Source organism: Streptopelia decaocto, assembly GCF_964273445.1.
Source record: "Streptopelia decaocto genome assembly, chromosome: 4".
NCBI classification, from domain to species: domain Eukaryota; kingdom Metazoa; phylum Chordata; class Aves; order Columbiformes; family Columbidae; genus Streptopelia; species Streptopelia decaocto.
In genome coordinates this window covers 40,598,759-40,612,571 of record NC_138658.1, presented here as the reverse complement: position 1 = coordinate 40,612,571, position 13,813 = coordinate 40,598,759, and the positions used below count along the sequence as shown (strand labels likewise).

General features: G+C 35.0%; 1 protein-coding gene across 1 annotated transcript in view; it reads left to right on the top strand.

Annotated features, from left to right (window-relative positions):
- GPM6A (glycoprotein M6A) overlaps positions 1 to 13,505 on the top strand; it is a gene marked incomplete at both ends in the record, with an annotated part of 107,770 nt that extends 94,265 nt beyond the window's left edge. The window contains 4 exons of the mRNA XM_082051805.1: positions 3,425 to 3,578; positions 5,739 to 5,815; positions 7,084 to 7,149; positions 13,353 to 13,505. Coding sequence (XP_081907931.1) covers positions 3,425 to 3,578; positions 5,739 to 5,815; positions 7,084 to 7,149; positions 13,353 to 13,505 — 450 coding nt within the window. The remainder of the gene's footprint in view (positions 1 to 3,424; positions 3,579 to 5,738; positions 5,816 to 7,083; positions 7,150 to 13,352) is intronic.
- Positions 13,506 to 13,813: the final 308 nt, after the last annotated feature.

Sequence of the window (13,813 nt, the reverse complement as noted above, 5' to 3'; positions counted from 1 at the left end):
TCTATTGTTAGAAGCTAATAACTTGTTGTGCAAGATTAACCTTTTGCTTTTTACTGCCCCTATCGCAGAAGGTATATTACAGCCCAGATCACATTTTTGTGTTTTGCTTCACAGATGCTAGTGATAGCAATTTTCAGGGATAACTCACAGCTACCAAGTGGTTAAACATGAAATTTTGCATTTTAGTTATTCTTGCATGAAACAAAGGAATTTTCTCTCTTTCCCCCCATCTTCTTGGTGTTAGGACATGAATTTGGGCATATCATTGGCCACTGGATCTTCTGTTGAGTCACTGAAAGAAGAAAAATAAAGTTCTTCCTTTCCTAAAATACCATTTTGAAATGAAATCAGCATTTGATTCACTTTTTCTGAGATACTCAGACACACAGATTCATGTTTTTAAAAGAGAATCCCTTCCGTAAACAATAACGCAATTCTTTCTAAGAAGGCAGCTCTTGTGACTCCCAGCAGCCATCACCTGACAGATTTCTCCTTCTCTTATTCTATGCCCAACACAGATTGTTTTGGAAGCTAACAAGCTGTTTTTTCTCTCTTTGCTATACCAATGCTTTTTATTATCTCAATACAGATCTTTAAGCAAGTTTCTTAAACAACCAAGGCTGCAGAGAGTTTGATCCCTACTACAGATCAGAAAATAAAAAGATATTAAATAGAAATTGTAATGCTCATAGTAAGGCTCATCTTCTTCCTCCATTTGGTGGCAATTGCAGATAGGGAAGATTCCTGAATCTGTGCGCAGCCCAGTCTCACAAACAGTTACAACAGTTCAGTAATATAACTAATATCAACAATTAAGTACTCTATTAAATTAATCTGCATGTACAACACCGAGATATACTAAATTTATTAAGTATTATTTAGTTCAGAAATTCTAGAAGGAGGCTCAAAAATAAGGCCTCAGACTTGCTTGTTTTTGTCAGTCTCATAGAATATAAACTAGGAGGCTGGTTTTACCTTTAAAATATTTCTAGAATATAGTAAAAAGAGAATTTAAAGGCTGTTCTGAGAACACACAGAGAGCTTTGTTTCTAATTTCTTGCTCCTGCTTTAGAAAAATTGAGTATGACTCTTTAGCTTGATAATAAATTAAGATCAGACATAGCATTTTAGTTGGAATTCATAGCCTTGAAGTGAATCTACATTCCCAAGTAATTTTCCAAGTAATTATTTATAAATGAGTGCCTGGGGTTGAACCAGATGTTGTCTTATTAGCTTTAACACTGTGATATGGAGAGGAAAAAAAAAAAAAAAAAAGAAAGAAAACGATAAAGGAGCAATAATGAAAAATAAATAGTAGTTTGTACAGAGCAGTATTTACTTCTGTTGATTATTTTCTCTGCAATAGGGCGTATAAAACTTCTATTACATAAAGCAACTGACAGACAGAAAAGTCTACTGTAACATTGAAGGGTGTATATTTATTATAGACTTTGCTATCACTTTTCCTATTTTATCTGTTGGTTTTCTAGTAAGTGTGCTTTGGGGAAAAATTAGAAAGGAATACAGTCACCTGCATGAATACCTTTTCAAAAATCTTTAAACATAACTTAGACACATCAATTTCTTTTTTAAACTAGTTTGATGTTAAGAGAAAAGTTAAAATGGTTCCTAACTTACAAAGTGGGAGGTAAAGCTGAAGTGCTGAGTACTAAATAAAGAAAATGTTAGGAAGAAGGTACCCAAAGTACTGAAGGGAATATGTCTATTCTTTCTTCCACTTTATCCTTTACTTTTCTGCAAACTTCTGATAATTATTTTTAGGGATATAAATCCTCCAGCTTTTCAAACTAGTGCTGAAAGGTTCATCTACCTAGGGACAGTCAGGAAAATTAATCTGAATTGAATTTTAAACTGTATTAATTAAATCCCTATGTAAATGCACTTCCTCAGAATTAAAATGGCTTTTATTTAATATTCTTTGGAAGCGAGATAAAGTAAATCAAATTAAGGTCTCTGTCTCTGTAATATTGCTTGAGAATGTCCATCCCATATCTTCAAAGTTATAAAACTACCTCACCTGAAACTTAAACTTTTTTCTGTATTGCTTTTCCTGCTCAGGTCCACATGGACAAGCCGCCACTCTAACAATTTTTACTATTATTTACAACTCTTTTGAGTGAGACCTCATATGATTTCCATAAATAAAATCCATATTTATACTTTTTTTTTCCTTTATCATCTGATATGAGAGATCTTACATTAAAAAAGAACTAGAAAATATCTCGTTTTCCTCTTATTTACTCTTTAAAGTTTAATTTTATCCAGATCATGGACCAGCTTATTCAGCTTTCAAGAAGAGCTCTTAATTCTTATTCTCAGAGGCATTTTTTTTCTGTGGCAAAGAGCTACAAAAATGTTAGTGTGCTGAGAATTTTCTGTTTCAGTAATGTGTTTAGATTCATCAGCATTTCTGAAGCCATCAAATCTTGGGGCTATTTGGATTCAACATTTAGAGGCTGACTTATCTTCCACATTTAAATATGTAGCATCTTCATATCCTTTCCACAGCATAAATTGAAAGGGTAATTTTTTATTGATGAATGTGTCTGCCAGTTGTCTTAGGTTAGTGGCAGAGCAGTAACGTAGCATGCTCACGTATTTACAGAAGCTGGGTGTGCCAGCATAACTACCGGCCCTGAAGGCAAGTAGAGTTCAATGCCTCCTACAAGCAGATTGCTGTACTCTTGAGGCTTATGGCTAAAAAAAATAAAATGTGTAACCTTTGGAGAACACATTGCAAAGTATGTAATTTAAGGCATTTCTTATTATCAGAGGTATGCACCCTAGAATTATGAATTCGCTTGTACGTATACCTCAAATATGTCTAAACACAGTAACAATATAACAAATATATTGTCTCATTGGTTCAATGCAAAATGGATTTGCCAGTGAGATTCTGTGGCAGCCATAATAATTATTCATTTTGATTAAGACCCAGACTTTACAAAAAAACCCAAACCAATTAAAGTGTATAGTATTACATTCTAATTTTCTGTATCTTGATTGATAGTGGAAAAAAAACCAAACGTGATCTCTTAACTATGGAGTAGTGGTGGTGGTAGAGAGAGTGAGAGGCATGTTTTACAAAACATGCAGCTATCTCTACTTCATATGTGGTGCTTTACACCATCATAGGCCCAAGAGTGACAGGAATGTAGAGTAAGCTTGCACTTGTGGAAGAAAAACTGTGCGCTCTTCAGAAACATTATGTTATTGCTCTGTCACTCACTTTGACTAGATCATGAATTTACTATCAGACCCAAACTGTAATTTGAATAAGGACAGAAATGGACAAAAACAGTCAGAAATATGTTCGTTACTTCTCTGCGATTCCTTTTTTGCTATGGAGTACCAGTTAAGGTCTGACTTACCACTGGTTTTGTTTTTCCCTCTTTTACTGCAGTTTATTATGCTGACATACATCTTCATGTTGGCCTGGCTTGGTGTTACAGCTTTCACTTCTCTGCCCGTTTATATGTACTTCAATTTGTGGACCATTTGCCGAAATGCCACCGTAGTGGATGGAGCTAATCTCTGCTTGGATCTTCGCCAGTATGGTATGTGAATGAAGAGCACTAAATATAAAGCAAGATTTCATTAAGAAAACATCGTATTGCTTTACTTTCATATATCTGAAATGAACTGTTTCAGTGTCTCTGAAATAATTGTTAAGTATCTCTTTCTATCCTTTTACCTACTAATCAAGGCAGTATATTAGAATTGCACTGCATTTCCAGTTCTGACAAAATTGAATCAACATTGTCCATCTTCCCAGAATACTGAAAATTTGGCCCGGGGCTTCTGTTTTGTCTCTTCTTTCGGAATTGCTGGAACTTGTCTAAAATGCTTAGTTAGTCATTTATCTGGAGAATGACTCTCATCATGTGGTAAGACACTGATTTGGAGACGTGAGATCCTAGGTTATCATTTGTCTCTGCAGAGCCTAGAGATGAATTGGGACAGCATGAGATTTATTTCTTGCAAAAATTTTGGTGAAAAGTGACAACACAAATAGTAACATTCTAAGAGGCAGTTGGAAAGGCTAAAGGGTAGACTGTGGAGATTAGAATAAATTTGGAATATACACATATGTGTGTGTTGGGACAACAGGAAATTTGGACAAAAGTGGGCTTGGAATATGAAAAAGTCCAAGAATTCTTGTGTTGGTGATGATAATTGAATTCCTTTTTGCCACAAGACTTATTGGAATCCAGATGTTCTGGCCTCAATGGTTTCTCAGCCAATAGAGCTTTGGGAAATCATGCTCTTGTCAGGCAGTTCCTTGAGTTTTTCTTTTGTTGCCTTGGCCTAACATAAATTCAGAGTATATTTTTAATTGCTATTTTGAGATATTAAAAAAGCTGTATTGCTTGGTAATTAAACTGTTCGGTTCATATTAAAAATTTTACTTCAACCTGAAACAAAATATTTCATCTTATTGAGTTCATAAGGGGAAAAAAAATATTTTTTTCATGTATTGATTCTGCACACCGCCCCCCCCCCTTCCCCCCAGCATGACAGGTGAGTTGAAAAAGCAATTCTTTATACAGATCTCATCAAGAATATCCATTCTTCATTCTATGACCTTTCATTTTGTTAATGTTCATGCCTATTTTTAATTATTTATTCTATTTAAAATGTGCATAGGATACTAACATATTAAAAGTGTATTCTGTGAATGTACTGGTTTCCTGTAAATTCAGTGTAAAAACTGCTGATTACTAATAGGAAAGAACAGTACTGTTTTTAGTGATAACTGAGTTATAGAAGTTGATTTAGTATCTGGAGATTAGCTGAAGGAAACAATATAGTAGATTCTAGTTATTCTTGCTGATAGAGAAACTATTATTACAGTAAAGTATACATTTGGGTGATGCTTTTTTACAACTCGTGAAAGAAGCATTGTACCAGATGAACATGTCTGAAAAAAGTATATAGCACATTTCTCCAACATGAGGTTAGAGAATGTTTGTGAACAACATGGCAAGCCTATATACTGGTTGCAAATAATTTTCTTGTGTTTTGATTATTGGGCTGATTAAAATCTAGAATGGAAATATTCAAAAAATGGCTGAAAAATCATTATTTGTGTGTTTTCTACTAGGGCTTTTACTAAATAGATGATGTTTTAGTTTTGTGATGTCTGAAATTATCATAGAATCATAGAATGATTTGGGTTGGAAGCGACCTTAAAGACCATCTAGTTCTAAGCCTCCTCCCATGGGTAGAGATGTCTTCTGCTACACTATGTTGCTAAAGCCCTGTTCAACCTGCCTTGAACACTGCCAGGGATGGGGCATCCCGAGCTTCTCTGGGCAGCCTGTTCCAGTGCCTCACCACCCTCACAGTAAGGAATTTCTTGCTAATATCGAATCTGAATCTACCCTCTTTCCATTTAAAACTCTATCCCTCTCCTATCACTGCACTCCCTGACAAAGAGTCCCTCCCCATCTTTCCTGGAGGCCCCCTTTAGGTACTGGAAGCCCTCTATAAGGTCTCTTTGCAGCCTCTTCTTCTCCAGGCTGGACAATCTCAACTCTCGCAGTCTGTCCTGATACAGGAGGTGCTCCAGCCCCCTGATCATCAACAAAAACTGATTTTATTGCTAAAAAAGGTTCTGCAAAGGAGATGAGAATTTCTTGGCATTTCTGGCTCATATGGAGTAAGCTTCTATGTATTAGGAATACTAAATACTGTGCATGTTTATTCTGCTCCAGGTATTGTAACTATTGGAGAGGAAAAGAAGGTTTGCACCGCATCAGAAAGTTTCATCAAGATGTGTGACTCTAATGAGGTGAATAAGTGTGATAATATCTTTTGCAAATCCATAGTATATGTTATAATAGGAAGTAACTGATGTGTTTGTTTTTCTAACTCTTAATATTCTAATTCTAGCTATGGTGATGAAATAAAATCCCAGTGGAACATACTGTCAGCAAGTACTTAATTTCTACAGCCTTTTGTTTTCTAAATACACCTGTATTTTATTTTTTTAAGAATGCTACTCTCATGTATATTTTTACTGAGATGTTTTTGAAAGCTAATGCATCTGCTGCACACTGAATAGGTCTGTAGAAAGAATCACTGTTTGAAGATCTTATGATTGCTGTTGTGACAGGAAAGTAAAAATTTCAAATGGATTTGACCAAATCTTGCAGTGTGTTAGGATAATAACTCTTAGTACATTTTTCTTTGTAGTTTTTCCCTCTAGGCAAAGGCCACTTATATCAGTGCAGCTGAGGTTTCTGTTTTTGTTTTTAAATGATCTGGGATGAAGAAAGGACAAACAAAATTACATCTAAAACAACAACAAAAAAAAGAAGCTAACATCACTCTGAAGACAGACAGTGCTTTACTAAATGTTTCACTGGGTCTTACTATGTTTGAGTAAATCTTCTTAGAGTGAAGGTATACCCTTACTGTGCAGTTAACACTCAGTGGATGCTGTATAAAATAGACCACTGAAATTAAAACCAAACATAATAATTTGATTTGGGGTGGGGTGAGGAAGGTGGTTAACTTTATCGTATATCAATATGAACAAATTTTATTGGCAAATTTGGGAAGCAAATAAATCAATACATGAGGATGGAAAGCTACAGCTAATGAAGAGAAATGCAGTTTTCTTAGGCTGCCTGTGCCACTAGAGAAACCACCACAAACGTTTGTAGATCTGGTGAGATAGATTCATAATTAAAAAAACAAACAAACAAAAAAACCACCACAAAACCGAAAAAAAACCCCAACAACAACAAACCAAAGAACACCAAAACCGGTGCTGAACTGTTTATCTTTAAATAATTAGTTTTCTTGATATTTTATGATTTAAATACAATATTTTAAAATAGGATTATGCTTTATGCCCTAATATGAGTATTATAGCAAAGCAAACACAATGTCATGGGGTGATGTCAATATTTTGGTAAAAGTATTAGTCATCATTACTTTTGTAGAAAGGTGACACCAGAAAGGTAATTATTTGATTTACGTTATTCTGACTTTTTGTTCAGTTTCTGTATAGTTTAGGACCATGAAACTCCCTTTCTTTGTTCCCCTTTGCAGCTAAACATGACATTCCACCTCTTCATTGTGGCACTTGCTGGAGCTGGAGCAGCAGTCATTGCTATGGTAAGCTACCCAACACTCTGTACTTCCATCATCACCCGAATTGCTAATACATTCTGGTTGTTACTTAGTATCAGTTACTTAATTTCCATACTATCACTCAATGCTATTACTATATATACATTAATGTTAGAAAAGTATACCCAAGAGACCATTCGTTCTCTAGTGTGCTATTGTTTTGAAGTATATTCAGTAGTAATTATAAAATATTACTTTGTTGGGATAGCAATTCTGCGTTTCACATAAGAGTTTTGAATCAGAATAGCCACCAAAAGATTTTCAGTGAAAACAAACACATCTTCAGTGGAAGCAAATTAAACAGGTATATTGAGCCAGGTAGTTTAAATATGTGATATATTCAATGAAGTTTAAAAAAAACCCTTCAAAGCTCCCAGTACCATATCAAAGAATCCTACTAATCCAGTAGGAATTCACTTTGATGGCTCACATTTATTCACATATTTTTGAAGCAAACACAAGTATGCTTCTTATTGGATTCTGCGACTGCACAGAGCAGGCGTGGTAACACTGACTGTTTCAACAGAAATATAAGTTAAAGATTTAAGTCCTAGTAAATTGTGTAGCATGCAAATGCTGCTAAAGTGTGTTTTATTAAACGCTCACAATTGTTTTGTATATATATTATTTTTGTATTTTAATTGTTTGGGTTTGTCCTATGATTATGATATGTTGGGTACCTGATAAAGACTAGCACATTCCACTCTTTGATGGTGGTATTTTCTAGAACTGACATACCAGACCACATTTATAGGTTGAGCAGTGTGCTTCAAACTTCACACTTGACACAGTAGCCCAAAGACTGGGGACAAGACATGAAGGAAAACTCAGTATTTTGTGGTCAGACATGCAGATATTAACAGGTTCTCTTTCTTTAAGGGAAGTTTGCTTTCACAAGGAAAAAGTAATTTAGAGGAGGAAAAATAAATTTTGGGTCCCAAATGTCTATATAGGAAGAAGAAAACATCTTTTTCCCTAGATCCTGTGCTCAAATTAGGAGAGGTGGTAAGGTATCAGCAATGAGCTACAGCGAGGAACAAAGTGTGCAGAGCCATTTAAGTCACCGGAGAATCAATGCCCCTCCCTATATGTGCTTTTGCAAGAATAATCACAAATATGATTTAACAAAATTGGTCTTTGTATATATCCACGACAGTAGCAGATCTCTGTGTTTGTGCAATTTAATACTACTACTTAACAGAATAATTAGTTTAAAATACTGGTCCTTTACAAAATTGAAAACTTATGAATTTATGGCACTTTTAAAATATTTCTTGTTAACAGATTAAAATAGAATAGTCCATCTGACTGAAGTAGTATTTTGTATTTATTACCAACCAGTAATAGTAGTACATCATCAGTGAGACTGCTGAATAGCTGAATTGGTAAAACCTGCTCTATTAAATGACATTTTAAGTCATGACATTGATATTCTCCTAACTTCTGTATTTGTAGGCATTCGCAAGTGCAAGATTATTTAATATGTGCAGATTTCTTTAACTCTTTTAATGTCAATATTTGTCATGAAATTCACAAAAAAAAAATCAACTTGTTAATAAATATTAAGGCCATCTGTCACCAGGATACTTTTAATGAAAATATATTTTAAAGATATATTTAAACAAAATGTAGTCATTTAATGCAAAAACCACGCGCACACAAAAGTTAATACTTGCAGAACCATTTAGTCACAAGTCACAATCTTCCCATATCTACTAGTTTAATCTCTCGCTTGCTCTCAGATTTTTATATGAATGTTGGAATTTTTTCACAATTCACTAGCTGCCTCTTCGGTCTCCCAAGGAGAATGCTCTTTTGGGTTGAAAAGAGAATTAACGTATGAGTTAGGATCAAAGTATAGAAAAGCTCATATTTTTACAGTATATGTCAGGGAAAGCTTTATTTTGCAAAAAAGGAAAATGTAAAATAATTTGTTTAAAAAAAATCATTATTCATAGACTTCAGGCGAAGATGAAAAAACCTGATAGAATTACTTATGCTGTAGATGCTTTTTGCAAGTCTTAGGCACAGAAAAAATAGCCAGGTTTTTGAATCATACTTCATTTGAATGCATAATTCTGAACATCCCTGTTATTTTTTATGTCTGAATGGATAACACATGGATATAGAAATGATAATTGAAGTAATACATACTAGTTTTATTGTTGTCAGTGTTGTCATATAGAAGATATAAAGTTGTTTAATGTAAACTCTGCTATCCCAAAGGGTTAATTGTAAAGTTAGTAAGCATCTTGCCTGTGATGTTTTCCCAAACCCACTACAGCAAAACTGAATAATGAGATACACAGTTTCCCTTCTCAAAAGTCACCATATGAGCAGTACTCTTCTGCCTGAACTTCCACAGGTCTTATGTCCTGTAAGATGGAGATGCAATCAGTTCTCCTGAAACAAGAACAAGTTAAATGTGTAAGTGGTCTAGTCTCTCTCCCCCAGTATGATTGTGCACTTCTGCAGGATTTTAGATGTATGCAAGGCTAGGAAAATGTTATTTAGACTCCTGTCCTGCTGAGATAATAACATGTGCCAAAAGGAAAGGAAAAACAAAGCAAAACCAATCCCTTTCTTAGCCTAGATGCAATTCCACAGTTTTAAAAGGCTGAAGCACTATTTCCTCTTATGAAGAAATCTAAGCAAGAATGTATCATAGGTATGGAACAATTTTGTGCTGTCTTGCATATGTCTGTAATTGAAACATCCTGAGGCAGACTGTGGAAGCTGCCCTGCTTCAGTTTGAACAAGCCTTGACAGGGCCCCACTGGCTTCAGGCTTTTCAGGTCACAGAAGTGTGAAATGCAATTAAACAGCCACTTAGAGATGACCTCCTTCATGTTACAATGTTATCTAGGAACTTGGTGTTAAACAAAAAAAAACAAAGGTGGTGGGACTGTTAAATGTACATGTCATTATATAACATGGATATGTATTTGAGATTATATTAATTATAATAGATAAAGTAGTTGTTTCTGGGAAAGTTGTGAATGTGAATGTGAATGAATGTGAACTCCAAGAATTTTCAACAGTTATTCCAGATGTTTGGTTCTGGAACTTTTAAGGAAGGAATAGCTAAAAAATAGGAGTTGGGTGAAGGTCAGACAGTGCAAGTGTGTCTTCAGAATAATTTTTCTATTTTTTTTAGTAAAAGAAAAATGCCAAGTGAAACTACAAGATATTCGGTTTAAATTTGTCTCTTACTGGGCTGTTAGCAAATATTTTGTGAGGATAAGAAATGTGCCTACACAGTCCCATTTCTATCATATATTCTTAGTTGCAAGATTTTCTGGCAGATGTGTTTTAAAGGGTCTGGAAGAAGTGAGTACACTGCCTAGAAATGCCCCACTTCTAGGATTCTCGTATCTACAATCTGTTCAAAGTTCAGATTGCATTTTGTAATTGAAATCTTACTCTTGAGGGACCGGTGCTGGTGTTTTCATTGGATGCAAATTATTATTGTCTGAGATGACAGAATTATAAAGATTACCAGCCTATTTCTTTTGATTTTTCTCAAGAATTTTACTATTGAGGAAATTTAAGGCATTTAATTCAGCAGAATGGGGATTCAACATCAGTGTCTCTCATTTGATCTAGAAATATTGGATCTGGAGAGCACTCATGGTAAATGCTTTTGGAACAACTGAGTTAGATATAAGGTGTTTCTTTTTCCTGTGTGCTAAATTATGATCAGAAAGTGCCCCAGAGTAACACAGTGCATGCTGCCATCTCCAGCACCTGCAGTCTTTTTCCTAGAGGACAGATTCTCTGAACACCTCTTCCTGTTTTATGGCTCCTCACACTCAGCGTGTATTTCTCAAACAGGGATTAACTGGGTAAAAGCTTGCCATAAACCACCAGGACAAAAAAGACACCAAAAATATTTGGTCCTTTGAGGAGTTTCAAAATGGTTTCCTTTGTCTTAATTATTCAGATTAAGGAATGTACATTAGCCTGCACTAGTCAGCAGCAGTTGCCAACAAACATTCTGGAAAAAGCCAGCATTGTCCTTTCCAAAAAAAAAAAAAGAACATACTAAATTGGTTCAATTCATTTAATATGAGTCTAAGATACTTGTGTGTCTACAACAGTCCAATGTGGACAGGAGAATTTGCATGATCTCAGGGTGTTTTTATGATTACTCTATTCCATTTTCCACTAATTGAATCCTAGTTTAGTTTCTTGAATTCTTAGGGAGAGTTGGAACATTTGTTTTATTTCAGGAAATTATCTGTGGCCTCTGAAGTGGTTGATTAACACAAATTTAAAAGATCCTCTCATCAGAAAGTATTTGCAAGCCTGCTAGTGGAGGAATAAATGTCCAGAGAGTCCTAGAACAGATCAGTTGAATACTGTTACTGAACATTTTTATTTTATGACTGAATACAAATCCAACAGAGCACATCCTGACGTGAGGGGGAGACAAGTTTAGAGAAAGTGAGAAGCCTTTTGCAAGCAGATCCAGCAGATTGAAGGTTGGGCATTTGAGGTCCACCTTCAAAAGGAAAGCTTTCAAAGTCTGCAAATGTCCTGAAAGGCTCAGACTTGGGAAGCTGAAGTGAACAGGAGAGCAGTTTGTTGCTCTACCAGGCAGCTGAGGTAGACTTCACACTGCAGATGGCCACAGTGCAGACTGAGAAAACTAACTCCAAAAGGTACTGAAGGCAGACAGCACCTGACTGCCCCTGAAGGAGGAGCTTTGAATAAAGTATTTTTGGCAGCAGTTCTTAGGAGCTTCATTCCTTGTATTGGTGGTGTGTTAGAATTTATTACTTGTTTGACCACTCATTTTCACCATTCAGAAGACCGGACATCTACTGATTGTTAAGCTCAGTCACTGGCAGCCTTACCATGTGATTTTTATAAGCTACTAAGCTTCATCTCAAAGGTAAAATTAGGGTGTTTTACATCCAGTATTTATAGTGGAAAACATTTGCAGGACATAACATTTCTACTGGTAAGATACCTTTCACTGACTTTCAGATTAAATGTATTTAAAGCCATGTAAAAAACATTTTTTCATGTGACAATATTGCCAATATCCTTTAACTGATGTTTTATCCTGAGACGTATTCATAGACATTCCGTCCTCCCCATTTGCTAACGTATGTAAATCAAGCTCTTTGGCAGTATATCATCATAGCTCATCCAGTGATTTGTGTTGGCTGCGAGTCAGGTCCAATCTCCAATACTCACCAATAAATTGTATAATAATCACAGGCTGTGGGGTTTTTTTCTCCGCCTTTTCAGATAATTTTTTATTTTATTTTTGGATGGAACACTTGGAAAGCTCACAATTTCATTTTCTTAAAAAGTGTATTTTTACATATTCAAAAATCTACATGGAACATAAAAATTGTTTCTGCTCCATTCAAGATGTATACAGAAGTTGTCTTTTGGAATCATACAAATGACTTTTTTTTGTTTCCCATGCATTTTAAAGAATTACATAAATAACTTGAGGTATAACTAATATAACAGTGAAAAAAAATTGCTAAATTAAATGATGACAGATGTGTGCCTTCTTAAGACCTTGAGTTTATTTGTAGCTGTATTTTGTCTTATTTTGCCTGGCTGAACGTATTTTCCAATTTTTGACATTTTTTCCCAAATCAGCCAGTTTCGACAAAATAGCTGGAGTTGTAGGTGAAAGAAAGAAATCATGACTAAATGGAAAGTTAATGCTAACTTTAACAAGAAAGAAACCAACCACTAATCCTTCTGTAATTGTACTAGATATGTAATCATAAGTCTACAGATGTGTCTATGGCACTTTTCTGTCTTAAGCAACTACTTTAACAAATAGTGATTCAATGGGGAAAAGTCTGCAAGAAATAACCAGAAGGCATTTTTCCATGTAGATTTGCAAACTCACTGAAATAGTAAAGCATGCATGATTTGTTGATTTTTTTTACAGTTCTTCTAATTTTTTTTTTTTTTTATAACCATTGCTACCAAGTACTAGTCACAGTAAGAGTAACAACTGTGAGCTGGGTAATCTGAGGACTAAAGAAACTCAAGCTTGAACTTCACATCATGTTGCTGTACTACTTCTTGACTTAAAGACACTTAGTTCCTTCTGACAAAAACCTAATCTCTATCCTACAGCTTTCAAGTTTGAAATTGTTCTATTCTGACTGGCTCTGTTGATTTCTAACTCCATATTACCTCTCTTACAGGTCCATTATCTCATGGTCTTGTCTGCCAACTGGGCCTATGTGAAGGATGCTTGCAGAATGCAAAAATATGAGGATATTAAATCAAAGGAGGAACAAGAGCTTCATGATATTCATTCTACTCGCTCTAAAGAGCGGCTCAATGCTTACACATAAAAGAAAACCTTGTCTTACTTTCTAATGTGAATGCTTTGTTGTTTAACTAAAGGCCATCCAATTATTTTAAAAACAATTGAAAGTGCTTCTCACAAAAGATAGTTTGGGTGACTTACATATCACTCATGTACAATTCTTGGTTGTCTAGCACTTGGTTTCTTAATTAGTTCTTACTTTGTGTGACCATTCTCTAACACAGAACTCCTAAATAGCCTTTTCTGAATCCTTTTAAGCTAATTAGTTCTGCTAGATCAAGGATACTAAACTACTGTCAGATACAAATATGTGTTTGATTTTTTTAATCACTT